The 16,956-nt window shown below is 39.5% G+C and overlaps 2 protein-coding genes across 3 annotated transcripts; both read right to left on the bottom strand.

Annotated features, from left to right (window-relative positions):
• Positions 1-7,414: 7,414 nt before the first annotated feature.
• Smp_185870 (hypothetical protein) lies at positions 7,415-8,260 on the bottom strand (the record flags this gene model as incomplete). Its single annotated transcript, XM_018793222.1, has 1 exon — positions 7,415-8,260. One exon carries the CDS (start codon positions 8,258-8,260, stop codon positions 7,415-7,417), a length of 846 nt encoding a protein of 281 aa, XP_018647756.1.
• A 7,266-nt stretch (positions 8,261-15,526) lies between these two features.
• Smp_079430.1 (putative ran) lies at positions 15,527-16,463 on the bottom strand (the record flags this gene model as incomplete). Of its 2 annotated transcripts, XM_018793221.1 has the most annotated exons (5): positions 15,527-15,701; positions 15,734-15,904; positions 15,936-16,168; positions 16,202-16,249; positions 16,287-16,463. In XM_018793221.1, the coding sequence occupies 5 exons, from the start codon at positions 16,402-16,404 to the stop codon at positions 15,654-15,656; spliced, it is 618 nt and encodes a 205-aa protein (XP_018647754.1). The 2 variants fall into 2 exon arrangements, with proteins under 2 accessions (XP_018647754.1, XP_018647755.1); XM_018793219.1 differs by having other exon boundaries at positions 15,654-15,701; positions 15,936-16,249; positions 16,287-16,404.
• Between the last annotated feature and the right edge of the window lie 493 nt (positions 16,464-16,956).

The following is a 16,956-nucleotide window of genomic DNA, read 5'->3' as shown; positions in this document are numbered from 1 at the left end:
AGAGGAAATATCCTAGAATAATGTGGAGACATTGGTAGCTTCATTATTAGCGGAGGACGATTATACTGAAGCTCAGGCATTATCAAATGACTTTATAAATGTAAATGTTGTGGAGATGCCCTCTCATTCAGTTCATGCAAACCCACACACACACACACTTTGGACACTGTGACCATTAAAGAACTCGACGTCTTTGGTCTGCCAAACGAGCTTGATATAGACAAATATACGGGGTCCTGTAAAATTCGTCCTGGGTTAACATTTAGTACCGGTAGGTAACCTTCTTTCTATTGATGGAAGAAACCAGACTAGTAGTGAATAGGTGTGTGGTCGTGGTGACGGTGGACTTGAAATCAAGTCATGGACTTCTTTGACGACTGGAGGGAGAACAGAACATAAATCTCTACAGCGAATTCCTTTAGGTTCAATATCGTGTTTCGTGAAGCTATGCTCTTGTCGAGCAAACCGCAACTCGTGCTCACCACGGTCAAATTCTGGGGGTTGAACTTTCGTAGTCATACAGTGTCTACATCCCCATGATTTTGGGTTTGTATTGAGTCTGATATGAGGTATATGGGCTGTATAGTAATATAATAAGAATGGGGTAAAATAATGGCTTCAACACGAATACCCTATGATTAAAAAACTATGTATAAATATATATACCAAACTTTGGTTAAGGATAATCAGAAGGTCCACTTTCACGACTAAGTAAAAAAAGTAATAGTAACAATTAAAAATTAAATTTTTGTTCAACACAGAGCTCACCAGTTTAATGCCAGTAGGTAAACCTCATTCTATTGATAGAAGAAACCAGACTAGTGGTGAATAAGTCTTTATTCAACTCGTGGAACAGTCACAGTGGAGTGGGAGACTATTTGTTCAAACACACAAAGCTTCAAATAAGGAAGTGGATGAATACTTGATCTCAATTGTTTTGACACATACTTAGTTGTTTGAGGTCCACTCTTAACTGATCGACTCAAGTTGTTACAAGTGAGGAAGCTAGCGAATTTTGTCACAAATCTCTTAGGCGTATGTCTCAATCTACTTACAACCCAGGGTGGATTACCAAAAGACTGCAATAGTGCTGTAGTAAATCCTGTCTTGAATACAGACACGAGACATATACGTGAGAACTATTGACCTGTAAGTCTGATCAGAAAGGTTGTTAAAATCTCAGGAAAGATTATTGAGAAGGAGTTGCTTGAGGATCTAGATGAAAACTGGATTCTTTCTAGAAAGCAGTATGAATTTAAAGCAGGTTATTCATGCCCCATTAACTAATTAGTAGACCGTGAGAGTTAATGTGCTCCTTAAGACCAAAAGTTGCCTATTGATGTACCTTACATTGAATTCAGCAAGACTTTGACAAAGTCTCTCACAGTCGGCTGTCGTGTAAGTTAAATGATATCGGGGTCGGCAGCAATTTATTTACATGGACAAAGACTTCCTAGTTAGGCGCCAATAAAGGGTACGGGTGAAGTCAAAGTTGTCTGGTTGGAAAACTGTGGTAAATGGAGTGTCTCAGGGTACAGTCTGGGTAGTCAATGTTGTTCATTTTGCATCTAGATGACATTCCTAGTCTCCTATCATCATCGATCTTGTTATGTACTGACTATGTCAAGATATTGAGAGCGATAAAAAGGTAAAGGTGGTAGTTTAGAGCTTCAAAATGACATGGAGAGATCTGACTGGTCCCAAATTCAGCAGTTACCGATAAACGCTTACAAGTGCATTGTGATGCATATTGGTCACCAAAGTGCAGATACGTACACGGTGAATAATAGTGAGCCTATGCAGCAGTCCTCTCAAAACAGGGATTTTTACACACTTGCGCATATCTCCTGTTGCTGACGAGTACACTCCACTCATAATAAATTTTATACCAATGGGTCTCACACCAATGATGTATCATGACGACTTCTCTAATGCGATTATCGATCTGTTGAAAAAGTCTGATAAACCGGCTATCCACACAAAGAGTCCATCCAGAGTTGTTAAGGACAGGAATGGTCGCTGTTCATTCATTCTCTCTTTAATTCCCGTTTGAAAGAAATCTGAAGGATCGCGCATTGTAAAGACTGCATTAGAAGAACAGAAAATCTGTCGTCAACCCGTATGTCGTGACGGTTTTTTACAAAATCTACTGCACTAAGATTTCCCGATCCTTCACAGTGTCTGGCAGCCTAGATTCGCAGTTTTCATGACCACTATCACACTAGGCTTTCGTTTGTCTACTGTTGGCACTAGATCTGTTTTGATACTACGTTTATTACACAAAAGACCAAAGCTTTTGTTGTATATGTAGAGTACTGTTAGCGAAATTTCAACCTCTTAGTGATGAACACACCAACAACTCAATACCAGTCGAAAAATTTGAAAAAGTAAGTGATTCCTGAAAAATTTAATCGTATGATTTTATGTTATAGTGTACAGTATCATTAATAATACTCTAGTGACAAAGATTCTACAATTACTCTGAGTTTGATCTTCGGTAAATTACAAGTCTGTTCGGTCATGATGAACATAAAGTATAGCAATGAACGAGGGAAAGTCTTCTGAAACTACTAGAAAATATCACAATATGTAAAACTTGAAGTTCTAACAAGGAACAGACTAACAGTTTACGAGTTGGTTTACATGATCACATAGGGCTCACCACTAAACATGTTACAAATATACGGAGTTTGACAACACCTTGGTCAGTCACAGCTTTACAATCGAAGTGTGCCAACTCAGTCGAATGAGAAGTCAGGAGTCAAGGAGTTCTAAGATATATCTGGTAGACTATCGATAGATTGAGAAGTTATTATTCTAAGCTGGCTAGTGATTGTGGGGGATGTGTAGCACAGTGCACCCACTAGTGATCTGGTACGGATGCATGAACGAGCGCTTTCAGATAGATGTGTCCATTATAACTAGTGAGATCAACATCAAATGTCGAAGACTTACAGACCTGTTTATTTTGAGGAGTTCTTCATCGCTACAGTCTTTTAATTACGGAAATTCTCAAGCATAACGTTTGTTATTACAAGTGTTAACAAGATAGGACTACTTTTGTGAAGCTAAAAATCCGTGATGGCTTGCCCACAGTATATTCTACAGTGATAATCACTCATGCATTATCGCATAGACGTTGGCGTAAGCCACATATGTAGAGCAACAGACATGTTGATATGGAGAACAACAGGTAAATGGTTTTAGAAATGTGTCAAGTTTGCAAAAAAAATCAAACAGCAAAACACTTGTATACAGTGAGGATTTTTCGTGCCTTAAGGTAACCCTCGTGCTATTGATAGAAGAAACCAGAGAAGTAGTGAATAGGTCTTTATTTCGATCTTCGCGCAGTCACAGTGGAGCGTGGGATTGTCTGTTCAGACAAACAAAGGCTCTCAACATTCAATATAAGATAATAGGGAATATAACGCTTACAAAAAGGAAGTGAATGAATACTTGAACAATACTGTTTTAGCATATGCTTGGTTGTTTGGGGTCAACTCTTAACCAACCAACCTGATCTGTTACATTAGCTTCCCCCTAGAATCGACTTCCGTAGGAACGTCGGTTCGATTAACCTATCTATCGAAAACACCTTAGTTCTATTTCTCATCCCAAGGCGAAATTATCAACTCGCTCACTGTTTGACTTACAATCAGTTACGACTAACGCTTTCGACGATAGTCCGTGGATGTCTCTTCATTTACTAGCTTGTCATCTTATTTTGTAGCATGTGATCTTTTCTACAACTATCGCTGACGGTTTGCTGAGTGCTTTCAAGAGAAAGTGTGAGAATGTGGAATAAGAATATCTGAGGAAGTGCCGCGAGCGGGCTACCCAACACCATGTTGGTGAGGTACGATTTTTCCATGCTCAGACCGGCTATCAGGTGTTTACTCACCTGCCTCTTGAGCCGCCCTCAAGTAAAAAGTAAAGAAGAGTCTACTTCAAAGGTAATGGTGAAAATCAAGCAGACCTGAAGAACTGCTCCACTGCCTGCATAAAATAATAAGATACAAAATGGAAGTACATAAATGCAATTGATAATTGTTCGGTTCATGTAAGTGCTTGGCCTCCAGAACGGATTGGTATTCTGGAAGGAAATAGACATAGTGTAGATATCTTGTGCACGAAGAACCATGAAAACAAAAAAAATACTCTTTTGTAGTGCATATATGTAAAAGGGTGAACTTGCTAGGAGTTGGACTCTTTAAGAAAATCGATCAAATGCATGACCTTGAGCCAGTGATGACCGCCTTTTACAACTAGGTGCGTAAACAAGGGTGCATCAGAGTAATCCACAAAACGGAAACGAATATACGATTAAGAGGCAAAAAAATTGTGTGGAGTATGCGGATCAAGTACAGTTGTGTCAAATACCCTTTTCTGGTTTGATTTAGGTATGCATGATATATTGGAGCAATATCTCGTCAATTCATCCAAGTAACGAATTGGTTTGCACCTCAGAAGTGTGTAAGTCCTATTACTCATTAGTATTATGAATGATTAGTCGATAAAAGGAAAAATTGCAGTCATTCCCCCGTGGTTTGATGTGGTCCAATGGCTAGGCACACGGTCCAGCATTCAGGAGGGCAGAGGTTCGAGTGCGTGGGGCCTGCGTTTTTGTTCACCAAAACCCCCTTCAATACGACGTTTGTTGGCCATAAATTGCTCAGATATGAGAGAAAGATAACAAGAGGACGGATTGATATGTCAAAGTGCCATATTGGAACAGTACAAGTTCTTTGTTTGTATTAATAATAATACTATAGAAAAATGTATACAGATATATAAGAAGTACAACCAACATAGTTAATTAACCAGAAAAAGAAATTATAAAACTCGCCTGGGTTGCTTTTTGAATTCGTTGTATTTGCCAGTGTTAGTTGTATGAGTTTGATTAAAATCCTCAGCCATCGTTTCGGAATACCTAGCTTATGTGTCCAGTATTTAAAAAAAATATTTAACATAACACTTATATATCAAAGGCAAAAGGTCTGGGGAGTTGTATGTGAGGCGGAATGAGGAAAAAAAATTATTTTTAAGTAGATGCAGGGTCTGATTAGCTACGTGGTTAGATTTTATCCTGCAGCCGAAACTGTCAACATCCTTGACTGACTAATCGGATGTGCCCAGCGAACCGTTTTAGTCACTTGTAAAGATTTATCATCTTTACATTTCGATTCCGTAATGGATTTGTCAGTTAAACGATCTAACAACACGTATGGTGGTTCATGATCTAGATAAGCCGGCTTTAGCCTATCAATACTTACTGTGTCGATGTTTCCATGTTTTTCTATCACGAAATATTTAGATTTTCTTGAGACGACTTTGAAAGGACCTTCAAATGGAGGACTGAGTGGTGCTTTTATTTTGTCACATCTTATCCAGACGTGCGTGCAATTGCTTAGGTCTTTAGGTATATATACGGCGCGCGATTGTTCACGAGTATTAATCGGCTTAAGTTTAGACATGTGGTCCCGTAGTTGATCTACATAATTTTCTAAATTAAGTTCTTGACTGTTAGTATTAGGGTTAATAAATTCACCTGGTAGTCTCAGAGTTGTTCCGAAAACCAGTTCCGCAGCTGAACACTGTGACTGCTGTAGCACGTTTATTTCTAGCCTAGATAAAGCATCTGCCGCCTGATTGTCCTGACCTTTGACATGTCGGATATCGCTTGTGAACTGTGATATATAGTCAAGGTGTCGGACTTCTCGAGGTGAGTATTTATCAGCTCTCGCTTTTAGTACATTCGTTAGTGGTTTGTGATCCGTAAAGACTATAAATTCCCTGCCTTCTAACATGTGTCGGAAGTGTTTAATGGTTAGGTAGATTGCAAGAAGTTCTCGCCCGAAGGTAGAATACCTTGTCTCTGCTGGAGCGAGTCTTTTTGAGAAGAAAGCAATTGGTTTCCAGGCGTTTTTAACCAGTTGGTTAAGGGTACCGCCTACTGCTTTATCTGAAGCATCCACCGTCAAAGCAAGTGGGGAAAGAGAATTCGGATACATCAACGTAGTTGCTTGAGCTAATTTATCTTTAAGCTGTTTAATAGCTTCGACAGCGTCAGAAGACAGTTTGAATTCTTTTGGTTTTCCTTTTAGTGAATCTGTCAAAGGTTGCATTAATTGTGCACAAGCTGGTATGAATCTGCGATAAAAGTTAATTAGACCTAGAAAACTTCTCAGTTGTGTTAGAGAACTAGGTATGGGGTATTGTTTAATGGTGTCTACTTCTTTTTTGATCGGTTTAATCCCTTCTGGGCTTATTGTGTGACCGAGAAATTCTAAAGTTTGAACACCGAAAACACACTTACTTTGATGTATGTTTATTCCATGTTCATCCAGTCTTTTTAACACTGTTTTTACATGCTGTTCGTGTGATTGCAAATCGGGGCTGGCAATTAACAAGTCGTCTATATACCCCTGCGCAAATGGCATATCTCGAAGTAGATTGTCTATGAATCTTAGAAATGTCTGTGCCGCATTTCTCAGGTCGAATGGCATGCGTACAAACTCGAATAAGCCAAAGGGTGTTGTAATGGCTGTCTTGGGGATATTTTCATCAGCCACTGGGATATTGTAATATGCCCTGACTAAGTCAATTTTAGTGAATATGTTCATACCCTGTAAACCGTTTGTGAAATCTTGGATATGCGGTATTGGGTACCTATCTGGTACGGTTTGACGGTTGAGGGCTCTGTAATCCCCGCACGGTCGCCAGTCACCTTCATTCTTCTTTGGGACCATATGCAAAGGGGATGCCCATTGACTATCAGAGGGACGGATAATATCCAGTTGTAGCATATAATCAAACTCGGCCCTAGCGATTTTGAGCTTATCTGGTGCTAGTCTCCTGGGTTTTGCAAAAACCGATGCACCTTCGGTTTTGATAGTGTGACTTACTTTTAGTTTGTCTTTAGAAGGCTGTGGGTTTGGTTTAGTTAAGTTTGGAAATTCCGCGAGTATATCTTGGAATTTCGCTGTTGTTACTGGAGGAGTTTGAATCAAGTTAAGAGAGCTGATGTGACTTTCTTTGCCTTTTGTGTAATACGAAGTTTCTTTTAGTGTTAATCGCCGTTTCTTGGTGTCAACTAGAAATTCGTATCTCTCTAGAAAGTCCATCCCCAGTATTGCCAGATCTAAGTCGGCTAACGTGAAAACCCAAGGGAATTGCCTCCTGAACCCCAAATCTAGGGTTAAGTTTTTCTGCCCAAATGTCGCAATTTTAGTTTTATTTGCAGCTTGAAGTGTAATTGATGATGTTTCTCGACTAATCTCAGTTTTATTTTGAGGGATGATGCTAAGAGCAGCGCCAGTATCCACCAAGAAATTCAAGCCAGAGTTTCTGTCTCTAACATAAAACAAGCGACTGTTTGGGCGCCCCTCCTCAGTCGTCGCGACCTGGGGAGGGGTTACTCGTTTCCCGCTGTCTTAGAATTATGCTTAGGCCAGGCGCATGGTTGCATGCACTTGGTTGAGTTGACACCAAACTTCCAGTGGTACCAACAAAACTGCCCAGGTTGTCTGGACATTTGTGACCTGTTTTGTGACTTGGATCGTGGTCGTTGTGGTGACGTGCTCCTGTTTCTATGACCCATTTGCATTCTGGTGACAGCCTCAGTGAGACTCTTAACACTCGCAATGAGTCCTTCTATGACGGGGTCTTTTGCTGATCCTACTTTTTGTGTGTGATTTATTGTGCCTGGTCCAGTTGGAGGACCTCTCTCCATTATTCTATCGGCTATACGCGCTAAATGAGATAATGAGGTTTCAGGATCTTGTGCATCCAAACAGTGTTGGACGTAGCATGGGAGAGCTTGTATCCATCCTTGTTTTAGGACTGCTTCACCCACTGTGTTATCACCCATTAACACTTGGAGGTGACGCAAAAACTGTGACGGCGACCGATCACCTAGTGTTTCACCTTGAAAAAGTCTTTGGATTCTTTGACTATCTGATAATGATAAACGGTTCATTATCTCTCGTCTTAAGATGGTGTATGGTTGTGGTGATGGTGGATCTAAAATCAAGTCAAGGACTTCTTTGGCGACTGAAGGAGGAGGGATAGAACACAAGTCTCTATAGCGAATCCCTTCAGATTTGATATTGTGTCTCGTGAAATAATGCTCTAGTTGAGCAAACCACAACTCAGGATCACTACGATCAAATTCTGGAAGTCGGGATTTCGTAGCCATAACAGTGTCTATCTCAACCGGTGACAAATCCTCCAGATTATGGGTTTCTATTGAGTCTGACATGAGGTATGTGACAAATATAGCAATAAAGTTAGCACGAAAAATGGTTACTATAACACGAATAACTTAAGACAATACGGAATAAACTAGTTATATACTCAACTTAGTTTACGGATAATCCGGTCTACTTTTACGATTAAGTAAAAAAAAAAAAAGATTAATAACAGAAATGAGGTTAAATTGTGTTCAAAAAGGGCTCACCACTTTCGTGCCTTTAGGTAACCCTCGTGCTATTGATAGAAGAAACCAGAGAAGTAGTGAATAGGTCTTTATTTCGATCTTCGCGCAGTCACAGTGGAGCGTGGGATTGTCTGTTCAGACAAACAAAGGCTCTCAACATTCCATATAAGATAATAGGGAATATAACGCTTACAAAAAGGAAGTGAATGAATACTTGAACAATACTGTTTTAGCATATGCTTGGTTGTTTGGGGTCAACTCTAAACCAACCAACCTGAGCTGTTACAGATTCTCCATGAAGTTTATATAAATCCAACAAAACGTTGAGGACATTTTTTGATTTTTCCAAGATGCTCCGAAATGTTGTGGATTTATCACACTATAATGGATTTTCTCAAAATTACTGAAAATGTATGAGAAAAACCAAAAGGAAGATGAAACTAAATATTCGTGTTCATATCTCCTAAATTTTCTGTTGAATCATCCTCGAAATATCCGAGAAGTTACGTCACATTCCTCTGAATTTGGGAGATGCAGTATATAAGGATAAAGTACGTCATTTGTTGCAGTTATGCCTCAAAGCGCCTAAAGAATTACCAGTGGATGGAATTCATCACCTCAACGCGTGATTGAAACTCTATCTATTGACTCTATCAAGAGAAAGTTGGATCAGCTGAGAGACCATAACTGTCAGGACTAACACATGCCACCTAGCCTTATAACCTTTCCAAACTGGAACGGAAACCTGAAAACGTCTTGTTCAAACAGCTGAGCTGCCCTGATGTTGTTTTAATCCAAAGCTTCCAGTGAATTCGGGGATTTTCCTCAAACTTTCCTCAGACTGTGGAGAAAAGAATGAATTTCCATATCGCATTAAGGAAAACCACAAAATATCTCCGAAATCCCCGTGAGCTTTCCTAAACTCGGTAGATTGGGTGACAATTTAATAATTCATATATTTCACACCATAGTTTTGGTTTTTGTCTTGATACCGCTCTTCAACCGACCTGTCTGGCATGGTAGGACCTTGAGGAACGGTTGTTCCAGCCAGCATAGCTCGATTGGTTCATCACGATAGGCAAGCCTGACCACCACGTCAAGGTAGCAGCAACGAGTTGTGACTTCGACATTAGCTGATGGGCACACCATTCCCGTGTTACTCGAGTAGTCCTTCAATCATTCGATATATTTATTTATTTTGATTTATTTAAACACATAAATATTGGTACAAGGAAGCACCAGATACATATGCGCCGCACATATCTCATTTGATTTTATGTGAGGGCTGTGATACTGCTCTGGTGCCCAAACTAAAGCAGGTGGTTTTCTTAGGGGGCCACACCCCGAGCCTTCGACCTAAAGATCTAACCTACAAGGCAGCGGAGCATCGTGAGAAGATGCAGTCCCATAGTAGCTGGTAGCCAACGATTGGTTCATATTCCTTTTATTCCCCCAGGATACTGGAGCACGTGTGCACCATTGATTTGGAATCGGGGTTTTCTAACTTCCTTAGGTGGACTTCCAATGTCCACCAACCCGGTTAAAGCTCCGGACATTCGCTTTCCGTCCTCTCAACTTCGTAAACAACACCCCCGCCACGAGAAAGCAGTGAACAGGATTTCCCTGACAGAGACTATATAAGTGTAGCCATGTGAGAGCATTTGGAGAGGGAGAGCGGACTCTCCCCACTCTCGGCCGTGCCAGGGCATTCGGGGTTTCTTTCGATACGGATCATATACGTTGGTGATCTACAAAGCTTTCGATATCAAGTACTTGAGGGCCTCTTACTACTCACTCATTGGGCGAATGCGATATATAAGAGCACGACTTTTACTGAGAATTTCATTCCAAGCCATAAATTTCACTTTTTCCCGTTTTACATTCGTCAATTTTAGGTGTTACAGCGGCGTGTTCGTAGAAGACATGCACAGATAACTGAAGATGATTGAAGTGGGATTTTTAGAGAAATCATCCTTTCATTTACACTATTCACCTGCTAAGTGAAGTGGGAAGTGATCAAAATGCTAGGTATTGGGCATCTGTTTGAAATTGTAAAGGAAGTTGTCTACACTTAGAAATTCAATCTCCTAGATCCTTTATTCATCCGAACAGGCTAAATGGGATCCAACATAATCAATGCAAATCAGAACCAACGATCCCACTAATGAATTGTGAAAATCAAAAGTTTTTGGGGATGACAGAAACTGCCTAATTGAAACTAGTATTTGTAGTTTTTGTCGCCGTTCACATGAAGCTCAGTCAGACAAAGTGTCCGAGGACTTATATGCTGTCTAAATAGACAGCATCCACTGCGTTTGTATGGACGCTAGGAGCATATCAAACAAAGTAAATGAGTTGCATGAATTTGAATAGTGTAGATTGTTGTGACAAAAACGCGGCTATCTTTCCATCCTGTGGATCAGGAGTTCTCAATACCCGTTGTATCACTATTATCTTTAAAAACAGGCGTTTGAATGTGACAGCTTTCAAGGATATCTTCAGTAGTTGAACTGATTAGCCTATTTTTATTTAGATGAAGAAGCTTGCCTGGGAATTTTTACTACAGACCATACTTTCTACATGTCAGTCTCAATTCGTTTTCTTAAATTTGTGACCTAAGTTCATACGGAGTCCTTACGTTTTGAACATCTACACTGAAAATATATCACTGAGTAGGATTTAAGCAAACTGGAAAGGACAGCCTCGGGCAACAATTCAAACGAGTTAGAAATAATTCCGAAAATGCTCCTAATAGTGTGGGGACATATGGTTACATTCATCTGGAGAACAGATGTTTGTTCTGTCCATGAGTCGTATTTATTCACGTGGCCACTTTACGACAAACAATAACTATGGCATTCCACTACTTGTTTCTCGAAGGCTCACCTAACAGCGGCAGTGGTACTAAAAATCTCTTAGCAAAACAGTGGTCTCAGGCATTCACTGTGTGTCTAGTTAATTAATGAGGTCAACACCAATGTAGGAGATCAATACGACTATTTATTTTGCAAATGCATTTACCGCCGCCACCGAATAGCACCTCTTACGATATATCCTGTGTTGCTTCATGAAATTTGAACTTACTAATCAGTTAACGCTACCTACAACTACCATCGAAAGGAGTCTTCAGAAATACAGTTTTTACATCAGTAGGAAGTAAGGACGTATTTTTGTGGTTCTTATTCCCTAATTTTGTTAGTATACGTCTTCACACCAGCTAGTGTGCTCAAAAGACCTTGCTCGAATTCGTAGGCAAAAGGTACACTATTTAGTGTAAACTAAAGTGTGAATTTTGAAATATTTTCACTCAAGTTAAACATAGGGAAATCCTCTTTTCTCAAGGCAGGATGTATTTTGACACTTTTTGCCCCAAGATCACACTAAAGTCGCTACTATTTTCCCTTTTATGTAAGCGCGGGCTTAAATATCATCAACTCTTCATTTGCATATAACGCATACCTATTACCAATTTCACTATTGCTTTAGATATAGACAGTCTCAAGGTGCTTCGCTTGTGAAAAAAATTGTGACTTTCCTAGAACAACTGTCCTGAGACAGTTTAAATGATTCCATTTGTTTGTAACCACTCCATTCGTTTTTGATATGTCAAGCCTACGACTTTTTCCCTTAGTTGTGGCTCCGATTCCCAAGTATCGATCCTTACAAAACATAAAGAAACGTCTAATACCTTCTTTTATTTCAAAATCATTTCTTGCTTATTGTTTTCTATCATTTATCGTATTCCATAAAATCTCGACACTAAAGCTTTCTAAGCGTGTTTAATTATTTGACCTATTATATCACTACATTTATTTCGGAGGCATTTGTCCCCACGAGTTTTCTCCACATCCTCACATTCAAAGGTTGAGAATCGATATGTATGTGTTCAGTTCACGCAAGTTCTTTATCAACTGTAGCCTCACTGACAATTCGAGTCCTGTTCATTTCCACAAACAGCCTCTTTGAATTTTTTTCGTAAAAGGCATTGGAACGAACAAGACGATGTAAAACTAGAATTGTAATCTGTTTGTTAGACAGCCATCTTGTCAAGAGTCATCAATATGGCACACGTACAACGCACCTGCACAACAACTATTAAAAGTTATCCTGAAATAAGTTCCTAAGTTCAGTACACCTGTAGAAGAATATAAATTTTCAAATTCCTCAGACGTAATCAGGTAAAGTCCGATTCTAAGAGATGTCAAGTTCCATTGGATAGAACACCATCTGAAAACCGAACGGCAACAAGCTACTAGGATCTGAGCATTATACTTATTCAAGTCTGGAGATCAGATAAGCATAGCTGATTCTGAAATGACATCTGACCTGGTAATAATACCATCCTAACTCTGTTATACTACTTGAAATCCAGCACAACAATGGAAGTGAGCTCGCAGTAAAATTCATTTCCTATCCTCACAATGCTAAGCTAGGTCTCGAGGATGTAAGCGGCCGCATTATTATCTGTATTGATAATAGTCCTAGACGTTTGGTGCGACACCAAACTGTAGTAACTTCAAAACAACAAAAGACCATGGCATGAGTTATGTTCCAGACCATATAATAAGACCGGAGTTACTGAGAATCACTTCAATAGTTCCCAACAACCCTCTAATCTTAGATTAGAAATTAACGAAAAGTGAATTTTTAAGAAATAAGCGCTCTTACATTGATGTCTGTTAGATACGAAGAATAGTCTGAATTACAAACCGTCATTCAGTGGCCTACGTCAACTTGACACAATTCCAGTAGACGTTCACAATGCCCGTAACACGGAACAAAGTTTAAGCTAATCATTTTCCAATTAAGCCGGTCTACCGACTGGCAGCAGGAGATATTATAATTAATAACAAGCGCAGTAAGTCTCCACACGCAAAAAATGTTATCGACTAACTTGGCGAGCACCCTTGAACCTATGACGACTTATGAGTCGTCCTCTGATTTGCTTCACCACGATTTATTTCGTTTATCGTTAGATTTGTTCACTAAATCGTCCTAACGCTTTCGTGCTCTATCATTTCAGACATAACGCTTATAAAGAAGGGTGGTGCAAGCCATCCATATTTATAGTCTCTTATTAGGTGTGAATAAATGTTTTTGTTCGGTTAGATAAATATCATGAAGTAGAATTTAGTGCAATTATCTACGTCTGTTCAGTCTCAAGTGCCTACTTTTGAAGGCAAATATCTGGATTTTCTTTATTTAAACGAAAATTGGCATTAAGGGCCACGAAAATGTACTTGTCACACAAAAATGAGTTCATTCAGAGATAGAGAAGGGAATGCAATTAGATGAAAACAGAAATAAATGGGAATTATTGCGTGAAAGTGGAAAAAGGAATAATAATGATGGGGGAAGCAGTCCGGTTATGGAAAATACAACCGGAAGGTATTCTTTCAAGGAATTCCTCCCTTGCACGAAGACAGTTACTGCAGGGCTTTTATTCTGAGTCATGTGTGATAACGTCTCAAGACACCATTTGGCTATTATAGAGGACCCACACAAGACTAACTATAACTTGTGAAGTGGAAAAGCACCTTGTTAGGTGTATGTACCGATCACGTAGACACAAACTCACATATACATATATATAAGTCTAAAGTTGTCGAAGAAAACTTCACGGATTCCACTACTTAAGTGAACTGAATAACAAACAACTTGCACTTAATAGGCTTACACCTACCTAAAGTCAACAGATGTCGTTATCAACCCCACATTTCATGATGCTGCACTTGTCTATGTACGTCGTGAATCATGACACACACAGAGGTTGGTGAACGGCCGAGTGAGGTGTTTGAGCGCGTATCAATATATCATACTACCAACAAAAATGGGAAGGTTAGATTTGCCTTAGACGGGTTAAAAGCTGGATAATCTGAAAGTAACCGCCTTTCAGCCAAATTTCTTGTGACAACAAGATCACAATGTGACAGTCGATAGTCTGTGATCGCGAGATCCCAACAGCTTCTAACAACTAGATAAAATCGGCACTTGCTAACAGAACTACGTAGCCCCAAAATATCTGGAGAAATTTCTCATGCAAGACAATCTTAATCCTTTTTTTATTTTTTGCACTCTGCAAGTATCACTGTGACTTTCTTTACGGGTGTACGAAGAAATAAAGTCGAACAAAATTGTACTTATCCTCAGTATTCTTGCATCAAAGAACCTGTCGTTTGTGTGATGTTGATTTCTGTTTCCAAACAAGAATGTCCTATAAAAATGCTTTTTACGGAGTACAACGTGGCTTCACACATTTCGCAAAGCACAAGTGTGGCTGCAAACAGTTTTCGAACACACTCTTCTTTTCATCTACTAGGTTGACCGTAATAGCAATAGGGATGAAAGATGAAACAAACTACTTGTTTATTTATGTGACACATTAAGTCCTAATATCACACTGCTACATAGCACTAAATTTAGCGTTCTAAACATCCCGTTTGCTAACGGTAAGCTCGTCCTGTCTGAGCTTCTGATTGGTAACGTATACACCCCTTCACAATCACACTAAGTGTCATAGCAGAGTTACATGAGCTGTGATTACATATAGGTCTCAAAAGAAAAGAACCGGTGATCCCAAATTATGACTATTCGATGGTTGTTATCGTCTACGACTGGAAGCTATTTGTACAAGTACATTACTAATGACAAGGATCTACGACGCCCGGATAGGCAAAGCGCCTCAAATCACAAGAGTGTGTTATGGACAACCTCACTAACATGTACATCGACTACTGATAAGATATTTTGCCGCTACAGAAGTCAATCAAGTCTACAAATTTACTTTGCTTCACTGATGAGCAAGTGATCCAAGTAATTGTGAACGATAGCAAACAAATTAATACAGCCATTATTTTGACAACCATATTGCAGTACGTTTCAAGAAATAGCATTAGCATGAGACAACTCTGTTGGGGTTGTAGCGTTGCAGGAGAATGCTCAGAACAGGATCGAGGGCTTTATAATAACGACAATAAACCAGTTTCATACGCAGCTTGCAATGGAAATTCATATCAGTTTAAATTATCGAAATATACGCACTACACAATCAACGTGATATGAGGCCACACAGTAAAAACAACCGAGTTTAAGAACATAGAAACTATTAACCATCAAAATAATCGACCAGTGAAATACGCATTAGAACAAATTTATTACATTTGAATATAATTATTTGAAAATCTGGTTTTCAGCCCACATTTGACTTCACATAAAATCACAGGTCCTCGTCACCTTCATCCGGAAGAGGAGCCTCGGCAGCCATCTAAGAAAATCATAAGACGACAGAATATTTACCTGAATTTCTTGCTCATATTGCCGAACCAAGTAGGGGTCGATTTGGATTTCTGGAGGCTGCATTGCAGGCATTTCTACGAACTCGAGGTTTGGGTCACCGACGAGTTTACGAAATAGCCAGAGGAATGGCTTTTCGAAATTGTAGTTGGACTTAGCGGATATGTCATAATACTAAAAGATATTGCGCGTGAAACTCACTTACTTGTAGGTTTTTTTTCCTGTGAAAAGTTATTGACTTTGCCTTCACTTTCCTATCTTGTATGTCAACTTTGTTTCCACACAAAACAATCGGTATATTTTCGCAGACGCGAACCAAATCCCTATGCCAATTAGGCACGTTTTTGTACGTGACACGACTTGTCACATCGAACATAATTATTGCACACCGTCCCTGAATGTAATAACCATCCCTTAAACCGCCAAACTTTTCTTGGCCTGCTGTATCCCACACATTGAAGCGCATTTTACCACGTGTTGTGTGGAAATCAAGAGGGTGAACTTCAACACCCAATGTGGCTAAATTGAACCTAATACATATATATCGATAACCTACCGACATATTTCTTTTCAAACTCTCCAGTAATATGTCGTTTCACGAATGTTGTCTTTCCTGTACCACCATCTCCAACAAGAACTAGTTTGAAAGCTGCCACTGGTGGTTGGTCTGCCATGCCTACAGCGAATGAAGATAGGCTAAGTCCGAGTTTAAGACCAGCACTTTAACAATATATGCGACCCACTAAAACAAACTCGAACAAAATGAGTATATTATTCAAAAATTATTTGTGACGGAAGTGATGAAGAATAATTTTAGTGCGATGAAAAGTCAAATACTTTCTTTTTCGAGTGTTAGTTCTGCCTGTAGGGCCAGTGGAATTTTACTGGGCCAAGGCCAAACAATTCGACAGTCTGGTCACTGAATATTGAACAGCCCATCGATCCTCATCAACATCAAGTACGACTTACACGTATCAGGTAATTGTACGCAGTGAGTTACCTCATACAATGTTAGTCGAACCCTCTAATTTATACCTACACTTACAAATATATTTATATAGTAACGTCGTTTGTGGTGTACGGTCACAAAAGTATTCATAGTACTTCAGTACTACGAAAGGGTAATCCATGTTCACTACTAACCATGAGATCTTATTTGGAAGTTAGCCTGTACGCCACACTATTCCAGTCTAACTCGAGAAGGCCGTCAATCATCGACACAGATC

The sequence above is a fragment of the Schistosoma mansoni genome, chromosome 1, assembly GCF_000237925.1.
Source record: "Schistosoma mansoni strain Puerto Rico chromosome 1, complete genome".
Classification (NCBI taxonomy): Eukaryota; Metazoa; Platyhelminthes; class Trematoda; order Strigeidida; family Schistosomatidae; genus Schistosoma; species Schistosoma mansoni.
The sequence above is the reverse complement of the archived record's forward strand: the minus strand, read 5'-3'. Positions and strand labels throughout refer to the sequence as shown.